The 25,607-nt window shown below is 37.7% G+C and overlaps 1 protein-coding gene across 5 annotated transcripts in view; it reads right to left on the reverse strand.

Annotated features, from left to right (window-relative positions):
- The window catches only part of LOC135201650 (cullin-1-like), a 238,130-nt gene that overhangs the window by 36,309 nt on the left and 176,214 nt on the right, over positions 1–25,607 (reverse strand). For 3 of the 5 annotated variants that reach the window (XM_064230750.1, XM_064230748.1, XM_064230746.1), the window contains 4 exons: positions 24,379–24,528; positions 24,058–24,176; positions 22,275–22,310; positions 3,162–3,246 (listed from right to left, as the gene is read on the reverse strand). In XM_064230750.1, the coding sequence (XP_064086820.1) occupies positions 3,162–3,246; positions 22,275–22,310; positions 24,058–24,176; positions 24,379–24,528 (390 nt within the window). The remainder of the gene's footprint in view (positions 1–3,161; positions 3,247–22,274; positions 22,311–24,057; positions 24,177–24,378; positions 24,529–25,607) is intronic. The other 2 variants (XM_064230751.1, XM_064230747.1) reach the window with 1 other exon arrangement.

The following is a 25,607-nucleotide window of genomic DNA, read 5'->3' on the forward strand; positions in this document are numbered from 1 at the left end:
TATTAAACGTCGATACAAATTGTCTGTTGGGTGCCGATTGGACGTATGGTACGTCGCTATAAAAAAGTTTTTTTTTTAAATTTGCGGAAAAATAGTTATAAGCCTACTAGGCAAAAACTTTTGAATCGTGCGCCTTGGGGGATGCTGGGAGCTCACGGATCAAGGCGTTGTTTTGTTTACAATCGTTACCCAGGCGCGCAAGCGCCAATTTCTTTCTTCTCGCACTAAAAAGCATCAGCGACACATCTCAAAATTATTTCGTCACTTTGACATAATTTTTGCACCATTTTATATGAAAATATGCGCAATTTCATGTAGAATACAACAAAAAACAACCCATGGTTGTTGCTTTTATAAGTTTTGAAATATTTTTATATAAATAACGATAAGTGCCAAAATTTCAACCTTCAGTCAACTTTGACTTGACCGAGATGGTCAAAAAACACAATTGTAAGCTAAAACTATTACAATGCTTATAACTGCCTATCTTGAAAGTTCAGACACCAAATGTATACCTTTAACCCTTAAACGCCGACTGGACGTATTTTACGTCGACATTTTTTGTCTCTCGGGTGCCGACTGGACGTATTTTACGTCGACATACAAAAGTTTTTTTAAAAATGTGCGGAAAAATACTTTTAGGCCTACCAGCCGAAAACTCTTGAATCACGCGGCTTGGGGGATGCTGAATGTTCACGGATCAAGGTGTTGTTTTGTTTACAATCGTTACGCAGGCGCGCAAGCGCCAATCTCTTTCTTGCCGCACTAAAAAGTATCTGTGACACATCTCAAAAATTATTTCGTCACTTTGACATAATTTTCGTACCATTTTAAATTAGACGTTACATGGAGTATTATATATGAAAATGTGCACATTTTTATGTAGAATACAATAAAAAAAATACTCATGATTGTAGCTTTGATCAGTTTTGAGATATTTTTATATAAATAACGGTAAGTGCCAAAATTTCAACCTTTGGTCAACTTTGACTCTACCGAAATGGTTGAAAAACGCAATTGTAAGCTAAAACTCTTATATTTTAGTAATATTCAATCATTTACCTTAATTTTGCAACTAATTGGAAGTCTCTAGCACAATATTTCGATTTATGGTGAATTTATGAAAAAACTTTTTCCTTACGTCCGCGCGGTAACTCTTCCGAAAAAAATCATACATGCGATTGTGGTAATGTTTGCACCATTTTAAAATTTGCCGGTATATAAAGTTTTATATATGGAAATGTGTGCAATTTCATGCACAATACAACTAAAAACAACCCATGGTTGTAGCTTTTATCAGTTTTGAGATATTTTCATATAAATAACGATAATTGCCAAAATTTCAACCTTCGGTCAACTTTGACTCTACCGAAATGGTCAAAAAACGCAATTGTAAGCTAAAACGCTTATATTCTAGTAATATTCAAGCATTTACCTTCATTTTGCAACAAATTGGAAGTCTCTAGCACAATATTTCGATTTATGGTGAATTTATGAAAAAAATAACATTTTCTTTATGTCCGCGCAGTAACTCTTCCGAAAAAATCCTACGTGCGATTGTGGTAATGTTTGCACCATTTTAAATTAGCCGTTACATAAAGTTTTATATATGAAAATGTGCGCAATTTCATGTAGAATACAAAAAAATAATTGAAGGTTGTAGCTTTTCTCATTTTTGAAATATTTGCACATAAATCACAAATAGAAAAAAAACCACGTTCGGTCAACTTGGACTCTACCGAAATGGTTGAAAAACGCAATTGTAAGCTAAAACTCTTACAGTCTAGTAATATTCAGTCATTTATCTTCATCTTGAAACAAATTCGAAGTCTCTAGCAAAATATTTAGATTTATGGTGAATTTAAAAAAAAATCTTTCCTTCCCTCCGCGCGCGGATTCTCCGCCACAAATCTCCGAAATGCGTACGTACCATTCTCGGAATATTTGCTCCGTTTCGTATTAGGCCTTTCATAGAGTTTTATATATGAAAATGTGTGCAATTTTATGCAGAATAAAACGAAAAATATTTGAAGGTTGTAGCTTTTCTTATTTTTGAAATAATTGCATATAAAAAATTATATAAAAAAAATTCGACATTCGGTCAACTTTAACTCGTCAGATATGGTCGAAAACTGCAATTGTAAGCTAATACTCTTACAGTATAGTAATACTCAATCATTTGTCTTCATTTTGAAAGAAATTGGAAGTCTCTAGGACAATATTTAGATTTATGGTGAATTTTTGAAAAAAATATTTGTTTACGTTCGCCCGTTACGAATTCATGCATTATTTTGTGATGATATTTTCTCTGTGTTGCTTTTATCGTTTTACAATGTGTTATATACCAAAATGATCGCAATTTAGTGTACATTACAACGAAAAAAAAAAGTAACTTGATACCTTTCACCGTTTTGCGCACAGCGCGATTTGAATACAATTATATATGAAATTTCGTTTTTGCGCTATCATATATTGCATTATTTATATATGATAATGATAATTTTTTTCATTTCTGATGGTTGCATACTAAACTTCAGCCAATGACAAAAAAAGGAGCCAAAAATGAACTCTTAATCTTGAAAACTAAGCGTGCTGTGATTTTTTGAAAAAAATATTTTTTCCGCTTCCGCGCTCACTCTGAAACACCTCCGGCACACGGGAGACAATTTTTTTTTTACCGCTTCGGCGTAAGAGGGTTAAGCATATATCAGTCATTCTAACTTGGGAACAAAAAATATGGACAGTGATTGGGACATACTTAAAGATCAGTGGTGTATAGACAAATAGAATAGAAAGGGATATAAAATTTAAGCTAAAGGTCAAGCACTGGTACTTATGAGGTTATTCAGAGCTGAAAGGGGAACAGAGTAAAAGGTTTTAAAGATGTAGCAGGAGGAGAACCTGCAGTTATACTATGAAACAACTGCTATGAGGGGGTGGAAAGAAAGATATGGAAGTAAGTGAATATGAATAAAGGTACAGCAAAGGGAATGAAAGGGGTTGCAGCTGTGGAAACTAAAGGGGTATATACATAAAGACTATCTTCTATCCATCAGACAAAAAGAAGGTTGAACCTGGGAATGGTTTTGGACATGAATTTAAGGCATACATACACAGGACTCCTGAGATTGTAATAAAACAACAAATATCTTTCTTCATACCTGTAAATGGCCAACACTCCATGAAACAGCATTGTTAAACTGAAGGAGCACAGCCATTTGAAAGGTAGATGCTTGTAGTGTATACCTGAAATTAAAAATTCAATAAATTATACTCAACTTAAATATGACATGAGATGCATTTATGAAATACACAATCTAGTTAATTTCTTTTGATATCATCATCATTATTATTCAGATGATGGGCCCTTTTAATATGGAACAAGCCCACAAGGGCCATTAACTTGAAATTAAAGCTTCCAAACAATATGGTGTTCATTGGAAAGGATAGAAGTTGATGTAAAATACAGAAAACATCCATAATTAAAATAAATAAATAGATAAGTCACAGTCCAACGGTACGGGGAATACTGTACAGGGCCTCTGGAACTGACAAGTTTGACAGCATGGCATATTTACTGCATACTTGTGCTATTGTTCAGTAAATCTGGTTGCTCTCAGCAGGAAAAGGGAATCAGGGATCAATCATGAATGTGAAAGATCTGTTAAAATACAACTTATGAAAAGTTGACAAATGAGACCATCCATTGATGATCAAGTCAACAACTTTTAAAATTAGGAAACAGAACCCTAACACAACAAACTACGCTACCTAAGAGAGAGATCTCTGGCAGAAACAGACTCCACACCAAAGAACAGTATTCTAATAAAGGAGGGATAAATGATCTAAATAAGGTTGCACTGATTTTATCACAATTATAACCATACAGTTGACCACCCTATTCGCGGACTCATGATACCCGGACTTGCCTATTCGCGTATTTTTCCATGGACTGTATATACCCATTAGTAGCAGAAAATTTGCCTTTTCATGGTACTTTTCACAGCGACATATTCACAAATTACCGTACCCAGGCAATCCCGTTATCAGCAAACTAAGTTAACGGTGATCTGGTTTTGTGGGTCTTATTTAACACAATAAAACTGGTGACTTGTGGTGCCAAAACAGGCAAAAGTTTTGGTTATTGGCGCCATGACATGCCGATAACAGAGTTAGGGCGCAATAACATATTTAACAATGAGGCTATTAAGTGGTTATCGGCACCATAAATTGTGGAGTTTCGGTTAATGGCAGTTTTCTCTTATCAGTACCATCCGTTCTATATTCGTGTAATATTTGACTACAAGCAGTCCCCAGTTATTGGAGGACTTGGTTAATGGCGATCAGGTTTAATGGTGCTTGTCTAGTGCCATAAAATCTGCAATTTATGATACAATAACATGCAGTTGTGGTTATTGGAACCATAAGGAGTTATGGTGCCTTAACACACTTAAGAGAGGTGCCAATTAACTGGTTATCTGCCCCATAAATTGCCGAGTTTCAGTTAATGGTGGTTTTTGCTTCTAGCACCCCGATGAGCACGGAACCCCTGCCTAAAACCCGGGACTGCCTGTACGTACATGTCATGTTCAACCCCCATTTTTTACTGCACATATTAGGATTTTAGCTTATATCTCACATCAATTTTGAGTTTTGATAATGGCAGTATGCCTAGGCTATGTTTCTAAATATTTGGAATCAAAACATGATGGTAGCCTAGGCTGTGCTAGCAGCTGCCAAAACACTTAGAATATGCCTCTAAAATGTATAAAACATCAGTATATACTCTCTTCAAATCATCAAAATTAACTATAATAAACAAAAGGAAAAAAAGGGACCTATCAATTCTAAATCTAATAATAATATATGATAGTGAATGTAAGTTTTAAATATACTTACGAAGTAATTACATAGCTAATAGCTTCCTACCAAAACAGCCTGAAAACTAAAAATTTATGGTAGCGCTTCTATTGTTTTGTGTAGCTGACACATCCCACCCACTTTCAGGGACCGGGAGGAACTACTTCGTTGAGAGTTTCCATTTGCTTATGCCCTAATGTCCATACGAAGGGAGGAGGGAGGGCTCCGATTATGTAATTACTTGGTAAGTATAAATAAATCATCATTATAAAATGTCATTTTCATATAAATGAAATACCAAGTAATTACATAGCTCATTTCACATTGAAAGGAAGTGGGATACATAGACATACAGTGGCACCTTGGTTTTTGTATGCTGGTTTCGTATGATTCGGTTTTTGTAGACTTTTTCTGATGAAATTTTGTCTTGGGTTTTGTATGTTTCCTCGAATTTCGTACACTTAGAAACACTTCTGCCATACCAAGTGCCCAAACAAAGCATCCCTTCTTTTGTGATCCATTCTGCCTTTGTTTCTCGTTAAATGAGCATCCTCGTGCGCAGTCCGCATCACCGCATGTATTGGTTGTGTTTTGTCTTATTTTTGCCAGGGAAACAGATTGCAAACAAGCCATCATGGGGCAAAAGAAAGTTCCAAGTGCCAGCCATTTGCTAAAAAAGGCCAGAAATACTATAGAATTCAAGAAAGAACTTGTAGCGAAGTATGGCAGTTGTGCAAGTGTTGGTGATCTCGCTAGGATGTACAGCTGGTCAGTGTCAACAGTCAGCTCTATCCTAGCAAAGAAAAATGAAATTAAGGCAGCTGATATTCTGAAAGGGGTCACTTCTTTAACAAAAAAGAGATCGCAACTATTGGAAGACGCAGAAAAGCTTTTGTTATTGTGGATAAATGAAAAATAATTAGTGGGGGATAGCGTGTCTGAAGCAATCATTCGTGAAAAGGCCAATAACAAGTGCCGCTCTTAGTGATTTCAAGGCCAGCAGAGGCTGGTTTTAAAAATTCAAAAAGCGTACGGAGATACATAATGTTGAACAGCATGGGGTGGCTGCTAGTTCTGACAAACGTGCTGCCGAAGAATTTGTTCAGGAAATCAAGGAATATCTTGAGGCTGAAGGATTTTTCCCTCAACAGGTCTTCAATTGTGATGAAACGGGGCTGTTTTGGAAAAAAAAAAATGCCAAGGAAGACCTACACCACGCAGGAGGAAAGTTCACTGCAAGGGCACAAGCCTATGAAAGTCAGGCTCACTCTCTTGTTCTGTGGAAACACCAGTGGGGATTTCAAAGTGAAGCCCCTACTGGTGTATCACTCTGAAACTTCCCAAGTATTTAAAAAACAAAATGTTATTAAGAATAAATTGCCTGTGATGAGGAGGGCAAACAAAAAGGCTGGGTCACAAGGCAAATTTTCATTAGGTGGGTCAATGAAGTGTTTGGCCCTTTGGTATAAAAATACCTCCAAGATAAACAGTTGCTCCTTAAGTGCCTCCTAGCAATTGTTAATGCTCCTGTGCATCCTCCTGACTTGGAAGACCAGTTGTTGGATTAATATAAATTCATCGCTGTTAAGTTCTTGTGCCCTAATACCACTCCTCTCATCCAGCTCATGGACCAGCAAATCATCTTGAACCTCAAGAAACTTTACACGAAGGCACTGTTCCAAAGGTGCTTAGAAGTGACCTCAAACACTGGATGGGCCCTAAAAGAGTTCTGGAAGGATCACTTCAATATCTTTAATTGCATAAGTCTTATATATATAAAAGGCTTGGCAGGGAGTGACTTCCAAAACAATGAACTCTGCTGGAGAAAACTGTGGCCTGAGTGTTCCCTCAAGAAAGACTTTGAAGGATCTGAGGCTGACCCTGACATCCCTACGCCTGTTGTGGAATCTATTGTGTGTCTGGGGAAGTCCATGGGCTTGGATAAGAGTAGTGAGGATGTGGAAGAGTTAGTAAATGCCCACAGGGAAGAGCTAACCAATGAGGAGCTACAACACCTTCAACAGAAACAGCAACAGACGGCAGATGAGGAATCAGAAGAGGAGGAAAAGAGAGGGGATAGAGCCTACTTCAGTGATAAAAGAAGTGTTTGCCAAGTGAAGTGATAGTTACAAATTTTGTTGAGAAGTTTCATCCTAACAAAGACATTGCAATATGTGTCTTTTCCATGTTTCATTACAATGCATTGTATCACTTTAGGCAGATTTCAAAGACGTAAGAAACAAGTCTCTGGACAGTTTTGTTGTGCAACAGGGGTTCAGTGAGCCTCAAGCTGGTCCTAGCGCTAGTGTATTAAAAAAAAAAAAAAAGTGGGGAAGTAACCCATACAGTGCTACGCTACTAAAAAACGTAGAAGTAACCTCTCCTCCTCCCTCTCCCCTCCTCTCTGTCTTTCATAAAGGTAAGTGTGATGTTAATGTTCATTATTCATTAATATTATTTCTCATTTTCTGTATGTAAAACTCTGTTTATTCCCTATAAACTGTATTTTTATTAATATTTTTGGAGGTCTGGAATGCATTAATTCTATTTACATTATTCCTTATGGGAATTATTGTTTTGGTTTTCATATATTTCGGACTTCGTGGGAGGTTCCAGAATGGATTATGTACGAAAACCGAGGTTTCACTGTACAGGCGGCCCGCGGTTAACGGCGCAATCACTCAACGGCGAATCGGTTTTACAGCGGTCGTCAAAAATATTCATTAAAAAAATAAGGCATTTTAAAGGTATCTTTACAGCACAAATTTCAGTTAACAGCGCCGCTAGCGCCGTTGTCTAACGAGTTCATACATATCTAGAAATGCCGTTCAGACCATAAAGGTTATGCAAATTATATTAACAAATTTTATGGAGTTATTATGTAGGTATTAGGGTAAAATATATGGCTCTGACGCTGTTCTATGCCGAAAATATCGAGTTACCTAAGTGCAAATTTAGCTATGGATGTGTCGATTCATAAATGTTCATGCTTTTGTTTAAAATGTGTATGAAAATGTATTACGTGAAAGGCATTTTTATTTCTGTACAGAAATATGATACAAAGGCAGCTTTTGAAACTGCCCTTCACGTTATCAAATACGATGTTTTTTCATGTTCTTTCTTGTAAGCCGCCGCCTGCTGCTCTTCGGAAAATATAGATTTAAAAAAAGTGCAAATTAGCGATCGATGTGTCAATTTTATAAATGTTTATGCTTTTATGTTTAAAATGTGTATGAAAATGTATTACGAATAGGGTATTTTTATTTCTGTGCAGAAATATGATAAAAAGGCAGCTTTTGAAACTCCCCTTCAAGTTATCGACTACGATGTTTTTTTCAAGTTCATTCTTGTATGCCGCCGTCTGCCGCTCTTCCGAAAATATAGTTAAGAAAAGAAGAAGAAAAAAAAAAAAAAAAAAAAAAAAAAAAAAAAAAAAAAAAAAAAAAAAAAAAAGTGCAAATTTAGCGATCGATGTGTCGATTTTTCAAATGTCTATGCTTTTATGTTTAAAATGTGTATGAAAATATATTGCGTAAAGGTATTTTCATTTTTGTCAGGGGATGGTTTTTCATGTTTGTTCTTGTCCGCCAGTTCCGAAAAATGCATGGTGTTATTTTATTAATTATGCATCTTTTCCATAAATCCTTTAAAAAGTTATACATTATTTCACTGTATCCAAGAATATTGTATGTATTCTCATATTATTGTATTTTAAAATACTACGGCAAACTGAAGCCCGTACTCCGCGGAGCGGCCAATGTTGTGGTTTGAAATCAGCTGATGAATACGAGTCTGTTTCACCATAACGCAATTCTGAGCAAATGCTCTTACTTCTAGTTAGCATAAACGAATATCTATATACTTGACTTATATGAGACAAAGTTATTTTTCCTTAAACAGCGTGTTTTTAGGTGGAAATATTTATTGAATATGTCTCGTTGTGAATGTGAACTACTATTTTTTTCGTTAACAGATTACGTTGGCGGCATGTTTATTGCGTAAAAAAATATGTGATTCCGTTCGCAATACGTAATCCTTTATATCATCATATCATCGCAATACGAACTTTACGTTATTTATCTTATATCGGCGTGAAACCAACAGTAAAATGTGTTCTTTCAAGCACAGTAGTTTTGATTAAAATGATTTTATCCCAATTTTATCTACAGTTGTGTGTGATGGCAGACGTTTACTGCAGTTTTATCATTGTTGCCGATGTACGATAATAGTCATTAGCAGCTTGAACAGTTTTCTCAGCTTCAGTTATAACTAGGTTTAAATTTAACGGTATATTTCCCGATTGATCTTTAATCTATATTGATCTCTGATCTATAGCGAATAAAGTTATTACATTAAGATATCTCAGTTCTATTCTATACATAACGCCATTTATAACAAATACGGTAATGTTGCAATGTAGTACGATGATCAAAATACAAGCCAAACAGATGTTATCCAGTTCGGTTGTACTTAGAAGAAAAAAAAAAAAAAGTAGTTTCTCGTTCGGTTGTTCATGGCTGTACACGTTCGCGCAACGAGTATAACGTTAAAACCATACTTTCATCATTCTCTTTTGCTGTTATTGAACTTATGTAACTAGAAGATGGATAAAGTTAGGCCATTGTAATTTGATCTCTCATAAAATCAAACTATCGTAAGAGTAATGATCGTAACCTGAACACTACAGCTACCTGTACACTGTATAAACTTTATATCTTTACATACTCTAGACACCCACATGTACTGTACAGTAAATTCTATAGTACTATACTGCATAAATATAATTTTACTTATTGCGCCCTTGTGGGATTACGGCGCCTTTGACTGGTCTAGAGTTTTGAAAGAAGGTGTGCGGCGCCCGTAGGCTTTAAAATCGCTCGGCGTCGAAAATCGCTTGGCGTCGGTGGCCAGGAACAGAACCCCTGCCGCTAACCGAGGGCCGCCTGTATTCTACTCCAAGCCTTTTAGTAGGAAAATGACCGAAATATAAAAATTGCGAGCACTGAGACGCTGCTAGTTGTTTCCTTACCAGGTAAGAGAGCTACTGCAGGTGGGTACTACCTTTGGTTGGAGATCCTCTAAACTTGTAGTGGACGTGGCTGTATAGCCAATGGTCGCCCCTACTTTAGTGGGAAACTACAGCGAAGGACATATTCTGATGGTTACAAAGCTGTCACCTACAGTGAAAGAAAAACTACAACCCAAAACAACTAAAAACAGGTGTATAATCCAGGTACTGCATGCCCCAAAGGGCTTCCCTTGAACTCAACACCTTATGCCAAGGTGAGGGGATAGAAGAAGGACAAGGATCACCCTAAGCTTCCTCTCCCAAAACCATGCCAGCCACTGATAAAGGTCCCAACATACTACATGTCCCTAAGGTAGCATGAAGCAAAGAATGACTTGCATCTCCAAAAGGTTGATTGCAGAATAGCTGAGAGAGACATATGTATAAACAAGAGAGAGGTAGCAATGGCCCAAACCTTATGAGCTTTCACCTTAACCCTTAAGAGCCAGGCTAAAAAAATCAATATGCAGCACCACAGCCCGGGGAAACTTCAAGGTCGGCTGATGCTAGCAAACACATCAATGGAAAGAGGAAGAAATGCGAATGGACATAGTGAAAGAAAAAAAATTCTCCCTACCTTCCAAGGGAAGATGAATGTGACTATTTACAACCTTTTGTGAGGCCTCTTTTACAAGATTATCAAAAATTTTACAAAGTTATGTTTTTTCTAATAATTTTTTTTTTGTAAAATTATAATTACAGCTCGCACAACAACATAACATATTAAGAACTCAAATCAGTAACAAAATTTAAGTATATTTGTTGTATGTAAAGTATTTACATAAATTTACTGAGATTGGAGATGAAGTAACTTTTTGGATTATACATGTTTTTTTCTAACCCTTTGAAATTTTCTTTGCAAAATTACAATTGTATCTGACATACTATCATTAAAGATAAGAACCAAAACCAACCGCATCCTATGGGTATATTTATGAGCAAATATATAATGAATTCCTCTGCTTTTGCCATTCATTAAATTAACCTAGGGAAAGTATAGGCCCTAGACCTGCTTTCTCTCTCTTTCTGCGAGTCTCCGATTAACAGTATCCCATCTCTGTTTTCTCTTGGATCTTTTCCTGCATTTAAAGAAAACGTCCCATCATGCCCATAATCTGCTGTGGTCATAAAAGCAGGCAATGGAAGAGAAGCGGTCTCATTGAGTCAGTCTCCAGCACTCGGGTTATATGCTCCTCCCCAGGCCTGATTAGGTTCTTCCCTTCCAATTGCTGCCTGCCTGGACATTTGCCGAACGAAGTGACAAAGTCCCCACCTCCCCCAGCACCTTAGAGAAGTGGAATCCTATGAGCAACAGTAATGGTAGGTGCAAGATCAGTGGCAGTCACCTGTATTACTTCTACTATACTATTTCTTTCTGTTATTTTCCTGTGTCTGGGCTTGTGCTATCATTCATCATTACCCTTGCCAATCCCCCACAGCTGTGCTCCCTTATTCTATAAGCTACCCTGATTTAAGAGCTGGGGTTCCCTTGAACGTGGTGTAATAATGCTTTCTGCTTGATTGACCACCTATTATTAGCAATTGCTAGAGAACTCACTGAAGGAGATAACATAAGTTTGTGTTCACATCCTCCCCTTCAAGACAGTTCAGGAAGTCCCGGTTATCGGCAGGGGTTCCGTTCCCCAGGGGTGTGCCGATAAGTGAAAACTACCATTAATTGAAGCTCGGTGATTTATGGCGCCATAAGCACCCTTATGGCATGCCATAAGAACCATTATGGCTCCGATAACCTGAACTCATCCCATGTTTTGGCGCCATAAATTAAGAGATTTTATGGCACTAGAGAAGCCCCATAAAACCTGATCAATGATAACTGGGGACTGCCTCTTACATTGAAATTCTGAGAACATAAGATTTACCTCAAGAATTTTAAGTGTTGGCGGCATCACTGCACGTCCAACCCTTTGCGTGTCGCACGTTTATAGAACATCCTGTGTAACAGATACCCAGCCATATCCATCATTGCTGTGTGGGGTGGACCTCTTTATTCCTTGCAAGAAGCTCTGGCTTATTTTTCGTGCTGCAATCCCCATACATATTGGCCCATCAGAACACGTGTTCCAGTGGTACAAGCAACCATTTCCTGTACTAAATCAGACCTCAAGGGTCATTAGCACCCTTGTTAGAACCCTGCATTCGTAGAGTATTCAGAAGTTTAATTATATCCCCAATAAATTTGATCCTCTGAGTTTTCCTCACACTTTCCCTTGAATTTTAATTTTGGCCCTCAGCCGACAATTTTTCTATTTATAAATCGAGCTCAAAAGGGGTCTTAACTTAGTCAGATCAATTGTTATCCCTTGTGATTTCCCCTTCAAATCCCAGATTTGTAAAAATATAAAAAGACATCACGTAAGAGACACACTACATTGCCCTTGAAGTCAAATACACTACTGACTTATGAGATGCCTAGAATCAACGAGTTAAGCCCGTCTAAAAGCTGAGTTTAGTAAATTTATGGGCTTTTAAGTAATGGAACCTCTTTCCCACCTGATTTCTCTAAATTGATGGCATGTAATATTGATACTCACCAGGAGGTAATCTATCCAACACTCAAAACCTGTTATTGTCACACTTTTGAGGGTATCCATCCATAAAGGGTAAAGGTCGGTAAGACATCCTCTTTAATATAAGAATGTGCTTCAGAGACCAAACTTCTATATATATATATATAAAAAAAAGGAAATGGTATTCTTTAATATAAGAATGTGCTTCAGAGACCAAACTTCTATAAAAAAAAAAAAAAAAAAAAAAAGGAAATGGTATTCTTCAAAGAAGGATGAGAAGGATTCCTCACAGGGCACCTGAGGTTGTTGGAAGGATCTCCGATATTCTCTGTCCTTTGAAGGTATAAGTACCATCCGACTTACAACCGAGCTTGGTTCCAACAAACCTTCTATAAGTCAAAATGAACGTAAATCAAACCTTAGAAGTTGGCCTATGTACTGGGTAGGGCATAATGTCAAACATTTGCTATAGAAGTGCCTACATAGTACTGTACAACCAGTATTTTGATCTTTTACCATAATGTACTTCTATTAACATACTTCAATCATTTATGTAATGTATATTATGTACATTACAGTAAATGCAAAATAAAGCTCACCTTGTACTCAACAGTTTATCCAGCATGGCATATGGTCATACAATCAAAGAATGTCTAGCTGGATTGGAAGGACTGACTCAACAGTTTATCGATAGTTCTGATGCTTTCTTAAAAAAAAGGGGGGTAAAATATTATGAAATTTCCTACACAAAAACTAACCATGGTGTTAGGTTCTTGCTTGCACATTGGAAGTCACTGTGTCACTAATGGGAGACACAGCTGCTCCAGTATCACCTCATTTTCTCGCTTGCAGAACAGTCATTTGGTCTTTACTAATTTCTATGCTTTTCTGTGTTTTTACACTGATACCGTTTTTAGTATAAACATTTTAGGATATTAAATAATGTAAAATAAGGAAGGATGAAAGATTCTACTTTGCATTTTATATCCTAAAGGTTACAAGCATGATACATACAAGCATAAAAAATAAAAGGTAAAAGTTTTCCTTTTGTATGCCAATGAGCTATTAGACCAATGAATGGAATTTCATTTCACCTTCATTTGTACCACACCATTTTAAAACATGTCATATTGTAGGCAAGCTTTCTATACACTTTTCACCTAAAAACGTGTTGGCAAATGTGTGTGTTAGTTACAATGTGCTCCATGATTTTATCAAAAAAATTCTAAAATGAACTATTTGGTTTACCTAATCTTAAACAATAAATTTCACACCTTTTGGTGAACAAAAAGTATAGGGAATTCTCTCCTTATTAGTTATTGCCCAGTCACTTGCAATGGGTTTCCTTCAGTATCAGATACAGTCTTATGTTGGAGGCTTCTGAGCTGCTACTCTGAATCTCATCATCAGTCACTACATCAGTGATAATATCTCTTCAAGCAAAATATCTTTCATTTGCTTTGGAATGCTTATCATGGGGGATAAATGGGATCAAAACAAAAAAAAATCAATTGTTAACCACCGAACGCCTGAAGCATAGTGAGAAGTGGGGCTGATATCCTCTGCTGGACTGTCCTTCTGTTACAAAAAAGGTGCCATTTACCCCTGACTTAGCTCACAGTGTTACCAAATTATGTTCTTACAATTTGTATAAATGTAAAGTTTGATCAGTTTTAAAAATGTGTTGTACAATGGACCCATCTATTTGCCAGATGCGTACCAAACCCCGTGAATAGTTAAAACCTTCGAATACTTAGAACCCCCTCTAAACACACTTATAACAGCTTGTCTTGAAAGTTCAAATACCAAATGTATACCTTAGATAACATCCTACTTCAAATATATCTTAAATTACTATCCTATCACTATATTAATCTTTGAGGTTATCATCATCATTTTAAAGTCATCTTAAACATACCATTAAAAATATGTGTATAGCCAATGAGAGAGAGAGAGAGAGAGAGAGAGAGAGAGAGAGAGAGAGAAGAGAGAGAGAAGAGAGAGAGAGAGACGAGAGAGAGGAGGAGGAGAGAGAGAGAGAGAGCACTGAATTGGCAACATCACATCTGATCATCAAAAGTGAAATTATAAATTTCTAAAACTAATGGAGAGAGAGAGACAACTCCCCTTCCTAGAGAGAGGAGCCCTTGCTACTGAATAGCAGAAACCACCACCAGTATAGTATGACCACCCTACTCACCTGTACCAGACCAGTTCCAGCATATGACCTGTCTATTCTTCGACATGCCCATAGGATGAAGAAAGGAAAAAAAGAAAGAAAAAGGCCAGCCAACTCACTCATTCTCTCTTCCACACAATCATCTTTGGTGAGATACAAACTGTCCTGCAAGGGGCACTGGGTGAATTACACAACTTGTTGAGCAGCCGCCACTGGACCCAAGGGAAAAGTGTCCAAAGACCTGTGGGCAACATCCTTTAGGTAAAAGGACGTGAACGTGGACTTAAGTTTTTCTTAAATGCCAGGGAGGAACTTATACCTGCAATTTCATGTGCTCTAGCCTACACAGACTCAGTGACAAAACTAGCAAGTGAGGAGTAAGCCCGTTTAATCGTCTCACATAACAAGAATGAAATCATGTGCTAGGACACTTCCCTTCTGGACTGGCTGTGCTAACAAAAAGTCTATGACACCTAGGTCTTAGGTGACCAGTCCTATTCAGATGGCATCGCAGTGCTCTGACGGAGCAAAGCAAGAGCTCTTACGGATCGTTGTCCACAAAGTCATTCAGCAAGGGAATGGAAAACAAAGACAAATCTGTCATCATGCACCAAGGAATTCTGGGTCTTAGCCATGAATTTTGGGACAAATTTGAAAGCCAAAGACCCTCAACCCCTGGTGTGTTTAATATCATAACTTAGGCTATGAAGCTGCCCAACTCTTTTTGAAGCAGCCAAGGCCGACAGGAAACTGTCTTTGGAGTCAGATCCCTGTCTGATGACTGACATAGGAGTTCAAATGGAGCTTGAGTTAGACTTCTCAGGACTAGAGAAAGATCCCATGCAGAAGGCTTGAATTTCCCTAGAGAACAGGACTGTTCAAAACTCCTGAACAACAAGGAGACTTCCTAGGATGGAGAGAAGTTCACGCCTTTCAGGCGCAACAACAAGCCCAATGCTGCTCTGTAGCCTCTGATAGCTGAAACAGAAAGACCTTTCTCATCCGAAGAAGATCAGAAAGTCCACTATCTGCTGGACAGAAGCTCTGAGTGGAAAGAAACTCCGTTGACGACACCAATCACAGTAGACTGCCCATTTCCCCTGGTAAACTGCTGATGAAGATTTCCTGAGAGCGCCGGACATCCGTCCTCATCCTTTTGAAAAAAAAACTCTTGCTCGGAGGAGATACTTCATAGTCTCCTTCCATGAAGAGACAGGGACTCTGATGACTGGTGGAACCTTTCCACGTGAGTTTGGCAAAAGAGTTGTCGCCATAAGGGAATCTCTTGGAACCTCTGACAGAAGGTCCAGGAACCACACCACTTGAGGCACAAAGGTGCCACCAAGGTCATTCTGAGATTTTAAGAAAACCTCCAGCTTCCTATTGAAGCAAGTGGGGAAGAGGTCTAGCATAGGCCTTTCCCAAACATGAAAAAGCCTGTTTGCCGTGTCCGATTGCAAAGACCACTCTGTGCCCAGGATTTGGTTCTGACAACTCGGCTGCTGCTGCTATCATTATCATTATTATTATCATTATCATTATTATTATTATCATAATAATAATAATAATAATAATAATATATGAAGGTAGGAGACCCTCTCTCAAACATGTTTTGTTAAAGAGGATGGCAGCATCAGTGGAATTGATTTTATACATGGTCTTTTCAATTCTTCTTATTCTGTTCTCATCAGGGCTGATATTCGCTAATAGCTGGCCGATGCTCATACTCTGGTTAAGGAAATGTCTTATAAAAATACTAATTTATTGATAAGAAAAACAGAAGCGGCATATGGTCGTCATAGAGTTTACAAATTCCAACATTTCCAACCGTATCATCGGTTCATTTTCAAGGAAAGGTGAGCGTGAACTGATTGGAATAGGGTCGTTCGGCGGTATTTATTGTGTCCCAGGTGCTCTGTCTGCTGAGCGTTGCTTTTTCATTGGCTGAACAGAGGATTAAGTCACTGAGTCAAGCCATCTTGCAGAGGTGGATGCTCGCACTACTCCTCGCGTGCGGGCACTGGAGACTGGGAGCGTGGTATCGGGAAGGTCATTGCCGGTAGATATTGGCAACTGGGACACAATAAATACCACTGAACGACCCCATTCCAATCAGTTCACGCTCACCTTTCCTTGAAAATGAACCGATGATACAGTTGGTAACGTTGGAATTTGTAAACTCTACGGCGACCATACGCCACTTCTGTTGTCTTGTCAATAAATTAGTATTTTTATAAGACCTTTCCTTAACCAGAGTATGAACATCGGCCAGCTATAAGCAAATATCAGCCCTGATGAGAAGGGAATAAGAAGAATTGAAAAGACCATATATAAAATCAATTCCACTGATGCTGCTATCCTCTTTAACAAAACAAATAATAATAATAATAATAATAATAACTGTAATTACAGAATGCTATGTAAAATCCTTTCCCCTCATCTTTCTTCTTAACTCCACCATAAGCTCAGAGCCCAGAGCTGTCAAATGTTTCAAGAAGCATGACAGGAAGGGGTGTTGTCGATTAGTGGTCAATGATTTTTATGTAATATTCTCTCTCTTGCTCTTTTTTCTCTTTCTCCCCAATTGTACATGTGTAATCTTCCCACACTCCGATATTTTTACCAACCATTTAGTTGTTTTCAGGGTAATGTATTAAACTAACTTTTAAATGAAGTTACAGTAACTTTAATTTCATTTAAAAGTTAGCTTAATACTTCTGTAAGCACAACTCTTTTCTCTCTCTATTTTTACCTTTACAATCTAGAACTGTAAATGAGCTGTTCTAAAATACATATAACTAAGAGTTGTATTAGTCCAAATAAAATAGCTCAGTCAGTCAGAAGGGGGAAAGCTGAGCGAAATATGTACGTATGTAATCTTCACACATTCCCATATTTCTTTTTTTAAGGGTAATGTATTACGCTAACTTTTTAAATCACATTATAGTAACTTTAATTTCATTTAAAAGTTAGCTTAATACTTAGGGATCGTGATTAGGGTCATAGTTAATGTTCAAAGTCTAGAAGTAAGCATTTATTAGCATTTTTAGAGACTACCCAACTTACACGAAAGTTCCCTTTGCATGAGGGGGTCTGGAACCTAACCTCACATAAGTTTGGGGTATTACACAGTACTGTATTACCTGTACTAAACATTTTTTAAACATTAAACACACACACACACACACACACATGGCATTAACCTGCAAAGTGTGCTTAAGTGCTAATACTCATTGGTTAAACTCAAATTAGCACTTTGCCTGCTGCATGATGTTTTGTAAATTTTTATGCTACTTTTTACTAAATATTTTGCTACTGAATACCAACATCACAGTTACTGCAATGATTTTATTTGATTATATTACTTTGCATTTGTTTTATTTATATCTCATTTTTTACTGTTATGCTTTTAGTACTATATATTTTCATACTGCAAGGTTTAGGAGAAACACTGCACAACACAAACAGTTATTTGTTTCTGAGAACATTTAGATATAAAATCATGTTCAAGTTCACTTTGAAAAAAGAAAAAAAAATTGTATATAAGTACATGAACAGAAAAGTACAACATAACTTATGATAAGCCATAAACAGTTTAAATAAAAATTTCAGATAATGGAAATCCAAGGATATATGATTAAATTCCTCTGTATAGCCACATAGGTTCTTGTACCATTCTTTCAATCTTGGCAAACCGTTCTATGTTTGGGTCCAATTCTCCAATTTTAGTAGACCTTGTTTATCGATGAAAACCACTGTGATAGTTTCTTCACCAAGAACTTTATTTCTGGTTCTTCTTCTTATTCTCTCTGTCTCTGTTCTACTTTTCTGACTTCTATTATCACCAGTTCTTCATTCATTACTCTTGAATTTCTTTTTATCAAAGTTTTGTCAATATCATCCTCAACTCATTCAATTTCAAGTTTGTTTTCCTCATTACTGAAGCCATGAAAATCATGAATAAAGCATTCACTGTACTGCTTCTAGATGCCATTCATACACTTATCTGTGACCAAACCCCTTGTTTTTTATGTTTTTGATGCACTAATAAATATATTCCTTCCAAAACTCTCGAAAGTTAGTTCCGTGTCTGAATCAATGGCCTTAACAGCTTCATCAAAAGATATGCACTGATAGTGTGCTTTAAGGGTTGAAATAAACCCTTGATCCATGGATTGTATTAGCAGGGTGGTGTTGGGGGGGAGGGGGAGGGGGAGGGGGGACACCACTTGTACATTAGGGTCTAGATCGTCCAAGTGATAAGGCTGGCCAGGAATCTTCTGAGTAATTTGTGATTTCTGGTCATTGATCAGAAGGGTCTACTCCTGTGTTGGGTGAAGTCTTTAAAGTCCTCTGTGCACTTCTTCAATGGAGAAGCCAGTCATGCAAACAGACATAGATGTTAAGTCTAAACAGACGCAGATGTTTATGCCTACAAGATGAAGCCATTAGCCAAGAGGAGTGAGAATCCATGTGAAGACTTCTGGGGCTGTGAAAAAGCTGAAGCACAAGACCCGAAACTGGAGGACCCTGCCCTGATATACAAACCGCAGGAACATTCTGGAGCCTCTGGAGTCTGGATACATGAAAGTAGTTGTTCCTTATGTCCTGGGTGACCATCCAGTTGTCCTGATGGATAGAAGACAGGACTGAATGGTTTTTTTCCACATGAAATTCTGTCTTCAGAACTAACTAAAGGGCTCTTACATCCAGAATGGGTTTCCAGCCCCCTATGACTACGTAGGACACCTTTACTACCTAAAGTTCCGGCCCTTTGCGGCTCCCTTCCTCCAAAAAGAGGTGTAGTCTGGCTCCTACTGGGGCATGAAGGACAAAATTCTCATTTCTTGGAGGCCAGCTTGAAAGTAGACTTCTTAATGTACTTCATAGGGGGAACAAAGATTAGCACAAGATCTTGGCTGGGGCCTTTGCCTTCCTCCACTAAAGGGCTAAGCAAGGAAAGGAGAAAAAGGCTTAGCTATAGTGGGGGCTTCTCTCGGTCGCTTAGTAGACTGAACCAGAAGATCGTTTGTGGACTTTTTCTGCAAGTCCGATAATACCTCCTTGACCGTGGCTTGGGGAAAGAGATGCAATTTGTCCAGTGGTGACAATATGATAGCTGAATTCTCTATTGTGGCGATTCCTTCTGTAGCAAAGGTGGTGACTCCTTCTGTACCAAAGAAGCACCATTAACCCCCTTTTCTTTAAAATCCCAAAAGAAAAGGGGAGGTGAGCTCTAAAGAATCCTCCCTTACTGCCTTATCAGCACATGATAACACTCCCATCCAGTCTGAGGCAAAGTCCTCCAAAAGTACAAGTCAATCCTCGATCTTCCTCGCTAATGCCCAAACAATCCAATTAAGGATGCAAAATACTTCCAAACCTTGAAAATGTTCCTGATGAGGTAGTCTACTTTGGTCAAAGAACATGACTTTAGCTGAAGGAAATGCAGCTTGACAAGAGGCATCAACCAACCCAGAAAAGTCCCCATTGGGGAGAGGCAGACTCCCAGAGAGGAAGCTTCTCCAATAGAGTAATAGTGGTACTCCTCCAAACAAGCTTACAAGGAAGAAAACCAAAAGTGGCTTTACCATGCTCCCTCTTCAAGGCATGCCTCTCAAAGAACTTTTATCACGGAAGAGGAAAGCACCAACTTTGGGAGATTAATGCTATTAGGAGGTTGTTCTCACATGAGAAAGGTTGAAGCCGGTGAACCCAGAGTAACAGAAACAAAAAAAATAGGTAAATTGGTGAGGAAAAACTTCAAAGAATCTTGTTCAATGTCCTCTCCTGACAAAACAGGTGACAAAGACATATCTTTCCTCTTGGCTACAGGTTTTTTCAAAGAACCAATAAGCTCTAACTGTCGCTTAATCGGAGCCACAGTAAATGTGGTTGTGAAGGAGGATGGTGCTGAGCACACGAGAGTTGGCACAGGGAACTTGGGAACTGGTGCCAAATGCTCAGGAGCAGTAGCTTGGCACAAGGAGGCATGCACCAAGCACCTGAGTAGAGACGGGTGCAAGTGGGCACTTCGAAGACAGCGGTGAGTGCCAAATTGGGCCACTCAAGATACGAGAATAACTCCGGATTTTACCAAGCTGGAGAGGAGGCAGCAGGTGGATCAGCAAAGCTGCCGAAGGGCTGAGGGCTACGACCGGCCTCTTTGTAACCCTTCATAGGAGGAGGGGAGCAGTTTGCATCAGCAGTGTGCCTCGAGTGGACACGACAAGGCTGGATAGCACCACTGGTTCTTCTTGTCACGACTGGAACCTTCTGATTCCAAGGAAAGTCGATGTGCACTCAAAGAGACGACTTTCCAACAGCTCTTTGTCGCAACCTGGGAATGGGCAACACGCTCACAGAGAGGTTGACTACCAGTGGGTGAACACCAATGGCCTCCCTTGGGCCTATGGTATGTCTTCACCCTAGTGTAGGGGAGCAGGACAGGGACCTTTGTCTAGGAGAACTGTTGGGATGGACAGCCACCTCTGTAACATGCACAACAATAGCACTTTGCACATTAGTTGACATTTTCTCCAATAAGGTCATCAGGGAAGACCCCAATTCCATCACTCTATTTGCCAAAAACCAAACTTCTGGTCAAATCTTGATTTGAGGCTGGCAATGGCATAGAGATTGGAAGCATAGGAACCTGGCGGTAAAGAAGTAGGAGGGCTAAGGATAGGAATCGTAGCGAGGCAAAGGATAAGACACTAAGTTAGTTCTATTATCAGCTCTAATGGCTGCCTTCCTCTTTCTATCACTGTCAAACCTGCCTAAATGGGATTTCAATAACTTCACTTTTTGTCAACCCAATCCTGACCTATGCAAGTGTTATCCTTATTGCAACCCTGTCCCTACACTCAAAAGACACTTAGCGTGAGAGTCATAAGAAGACTTGGGCAATCTAGTCTTACACCCTTCGATGCAAAATCGAATGCTTGAAGAATACAGTTAACCAAAGTTAACAATAAAACTAAAGCTTGACAGCTACAGTAAAAATTGAATACTTCACCAAAAATGGTCAACATCTAAAAACTATGATACAAGACTGCAGAAACCACCGATGTTAGTTGGGAGCACGCAGAAAATGAATTGAAGCTCTCTGATAAGTTGTTCCTTCCGGTCCCTGAAAGTGGGTGCAGTATGTCACCTAAACAAAACAATAAAAGCACTACCGTGAATTTGGAATTTTTAGGCTGCCGTGGTAGGAAGCTTATAGCTATGTAATTACTTGGTAAGTCATTTATGTAAAACAAAACTTCCAACTCCCTGAAATATCTGAAGCAACGTAAAAAAAAAAAAAAATAAATAAAACGGGCATTAAAAAATGCTATATACAATGGTACCTCATTTGTCGAACGTTTCTTATGTCGAACTTCCCGTTTTTCGAGCAAAATTTTCGAGAAAATTTTGTATCGTTTGTCGAACAAACACTCGTACTTTGAACTGACTGATTATATTGTTTATACTTGTATTCGACAGCCTAGTGGGTCTTACAAGTTAAACTGTATTAAAAATTTTTTCATTTACAATATATAACCATATTCGACAAAATAAATAAAAGTATAAAGCATTTAATACAAAGTTTAGCTTTTAATATAAAATTTAGCATAAAAGATGTATAAAATCGTACGTAAGCGCAGTGACGTCATGCCCAGCTGACTTGAGACTGAACGAGGGAGCGTTGATATGTTGAGGAGAGGAGGAGAAGAGAGAGTTAAAATATTACTGCATGTAAAAGCAATAACAATTCACATAAAAAAGGGAATTTCCCAATAAATTTAATGTCATAATAAAATGTGAAAACAATTAAATGCAATACAGAAAAAAAATTCATTGAGCCACTGAGGTGATATAGTTGAACAATATTAACAAAACAGTAAATGAAAGAACAAAAGCTTTTCACAATAAAATTTAGCATAAACGATCAACAAAATCATTTGTCATCGCAGTGATACACAGCTAACTTACGGTAGAGGGAGCGGGCGTTTATATTTTTGAGGAAAATGAATGAACGATTGTAAGTTATTGTGCGTCGTGGTATTGTTGAGGAGAGAAGAGAGTAAAATCTTTACTATAAAATGTGTAAAAGCAGTACTAATTCACATCAAAAATAAAGTTATTTCACAATCAATTTAACAATGATAAAACACTTGAACAATCAAATGCAGTACAGTATATATATGAAAAAACTGAGTCAGTGTTCTGTGTGGTGCGCCGAGTGAGACAATAAAGAGAGAGAGAGGAGGGGAGAGGGAAGAAGGGCTCTGCTTCCCACTGACTTATCAGCTGGGCTGGAATGATTATTCTCCCATTTCTTTAACTTACACTTGATCTGCAGAAAACACTTTTATTTTTGTTAAGCTAAAATACCTATCTAGTGAAAATTGTTTTTACAATTTTTCACTACTGTTAAACTAACTCGGCTCTCTCTCTCTGGTAGACATTACAGGTGCCTCACACTGAGGAACCTGGGGCAACCCGAACAAGATGTAAGGTCTGTAAGGTAAGGTCTCTCTCTCTCTCTCTCTCTCTCTCTCTCTCTCTCTCTCTCTCTCTCTCTCTCTCTCTCTCTCTCTCTCTCTCTCTCTCTCCAACCGATTCCTTAGATTATCCTTGTAACCAATGTGAATAAAATTGATTTTATCAACCTTTGTATACTCCAATCAATTAAGTTTCCTCAAAGGGTTTCCATCTCTCCTCCCGCCATCCCCCAGCCTGCTGGACGCCATTTTCACCAAACAGTTCGTAAATCATACACAGAAAAACTAAAATTTTGACAATTTTTCTTCTTATAATGTACTGTTTCATTACTTTACACTCTTAATTTAACTTTTGAACACATCAATAGTAGAAAAATGTGAAAAGGGGGACTTTTTGTATGGGCTAGAACAAATTATCCTGATTCCCTTTATTTCTTATGGGGATATTTGTTTCACATTTCAAACATATCGTACTTCGAACAGCCTTCTGGAACGGATTAAGTTTGAAGTCTGAGGTACTACTGTACTCCTGTAGTAGATGTCAACAAACTAGAGAACATGTAGGTAAAAAAATCAAACTACTGTAAAATAATATCCAACTTCTTTTTAGTTCACAAGCAACTTCCTAGAAATTCAAGAATATATTGTTTAATCTGGGCACACTTCTGAAGTCTAAATGTTGACTAATCCAGATGGACTTCAAGGCCAAAAGATACCAGATACATTCCACTAAGGCACTGTACAGCTCATCCCTTCCAACTTTCACGCCCTGTGATAGCCTGTTTTTCACAGAGCCAAACACGACAATTGCTTAATTTCTCAATGGCAAGGTTATGAGCAATCAATACAACTTGCAGACAACATTTGTGAAAAAAGGGTACACATCAAGAATATACCATACACAGAGTAGACATGACAAAAGGTTACACTAACCTATTTTTAAAGCAATTAGTGACGATTTCTCCCTTTGACAAATGGAATAACCAGTTGAGCTTACGACCACTGTGTTGGCTGGAGTAAAAGGTTGTGAACCTCGACACACTTCGTTCCAGCTGTTGGGAAAACAAGTGGCTAAAATAAACAAAAAGTAGCTCAAAATATAACTGTATAGACAAGACACAAAGATAAGATTACTACCGGTTATAGTTAGTGGAAATATTCAGCACACACCAAAGCCTGAAATTTTCAAAAAAATTTATCAAATGAATTCCAGAAATGTTTATATACTTAGCATTGCATACAATATTTCATTACCTCATGAGGAAGAGTGAAAGTTTGAGATTGTTGGAAAGGCCAGGAACCCGATGAAAGTACTTGTATCGAGAAGTCCAAGTCTAATGGCTCATTACTACTTGCTAAATGTTTTCTAAACTGATCATTAAGATCTTTAGAAACACCAATATCCTGGAAAATATGATTAACATTAAAAACATGACACAGGTTTTCATCATTATAGTAATTAATAATTGCTATTATTTACTTTATCCAGACCAATGAACTAGTTTATTCAAACTAGCACAAAGGGTTAATCTTGGGTTTATATTTAACTAATTACACTATAGCTTCTTGAATATAAAAATTATAAGACTGTCTGACAGAATTTCTTTTTATCCAAAACTTTATGATGTTGATTATATTTACAACATATAGGTGTGGATCAAGACATTATACCTCAGGACTTCCTGCTTACTTAAGGGTATATGATGATCTTTAATCACTTAATTTTCCTTATTTTACTATAAAACAAAACTGGTGCAGTCTTACGAAAATTATGAACCTAATTATGAGTATCATGTATCTCAGTTTACTATTGCATGATTGATAATACGTTCGGCATATCTTATGCCTGACACAAAACTACCCTTGCAAATATAATAGTTGATTCTAATTGGTTGTTAATTGATGTCACTTACTGCCAGCATAAAATGTGTGCTTCTAAGATCAATTCCTTCCAGAACTCTCTTTTTGAGTGGGAAAGTCAGTGAGATTTTTGTAGAAAAAAAATAAAAATGGTTATAAAATTGTTTGGATAATCACCTTGCGTTAAAGTTAGCTTTTACCTTTGCACCATAAGAGTGATCAGCATTGAAAATAAACAACAGAACAATGCTTGGCTGACCCCGATGAACTCTGCAAGCAACGGTTTCCCATGCAGTGGGCATTAAAATGTTTATGTTTTTATCAGGTTTTCATGACCACCTACTAAGACGTGGGAATGTTTCCACCTTAACAGTAGGTGAGTATTCAAATGATTAACTATATAATAAAAATTTTTATAAACAGCCACCACACTACTTATGAACATTCAAGTTATGAACATTCAGAGATACAACCAAACAATTTTGGCACTTATCGTTATTTATATGAAAATATGAAAATATTTCAAAACTGATAAAAGCTACAATCATGAGTATTTTTTGTTGTATTCTACATGAAATTGCGCACATTTTCATATATAATACTCTATGTAACGGCTAATTTAA

The sequence above is a fragment of the Macrobrachium nipponense genome, chromosome 28 (assembly GCF_015104395.2).
Source record: "Macrobrachium nipponense isolate FS-2020 chromosome 28, ASM1510439v2, whole genome shotgun sequence".
Taxonomy (NCBI): domain Eukaryota; kingdom Metazoa; phylum Arthropoda; class Malacostraca; order Decapoda; family Palaemonidae; genus Macrobrachium; species Macrobrachium nipponense.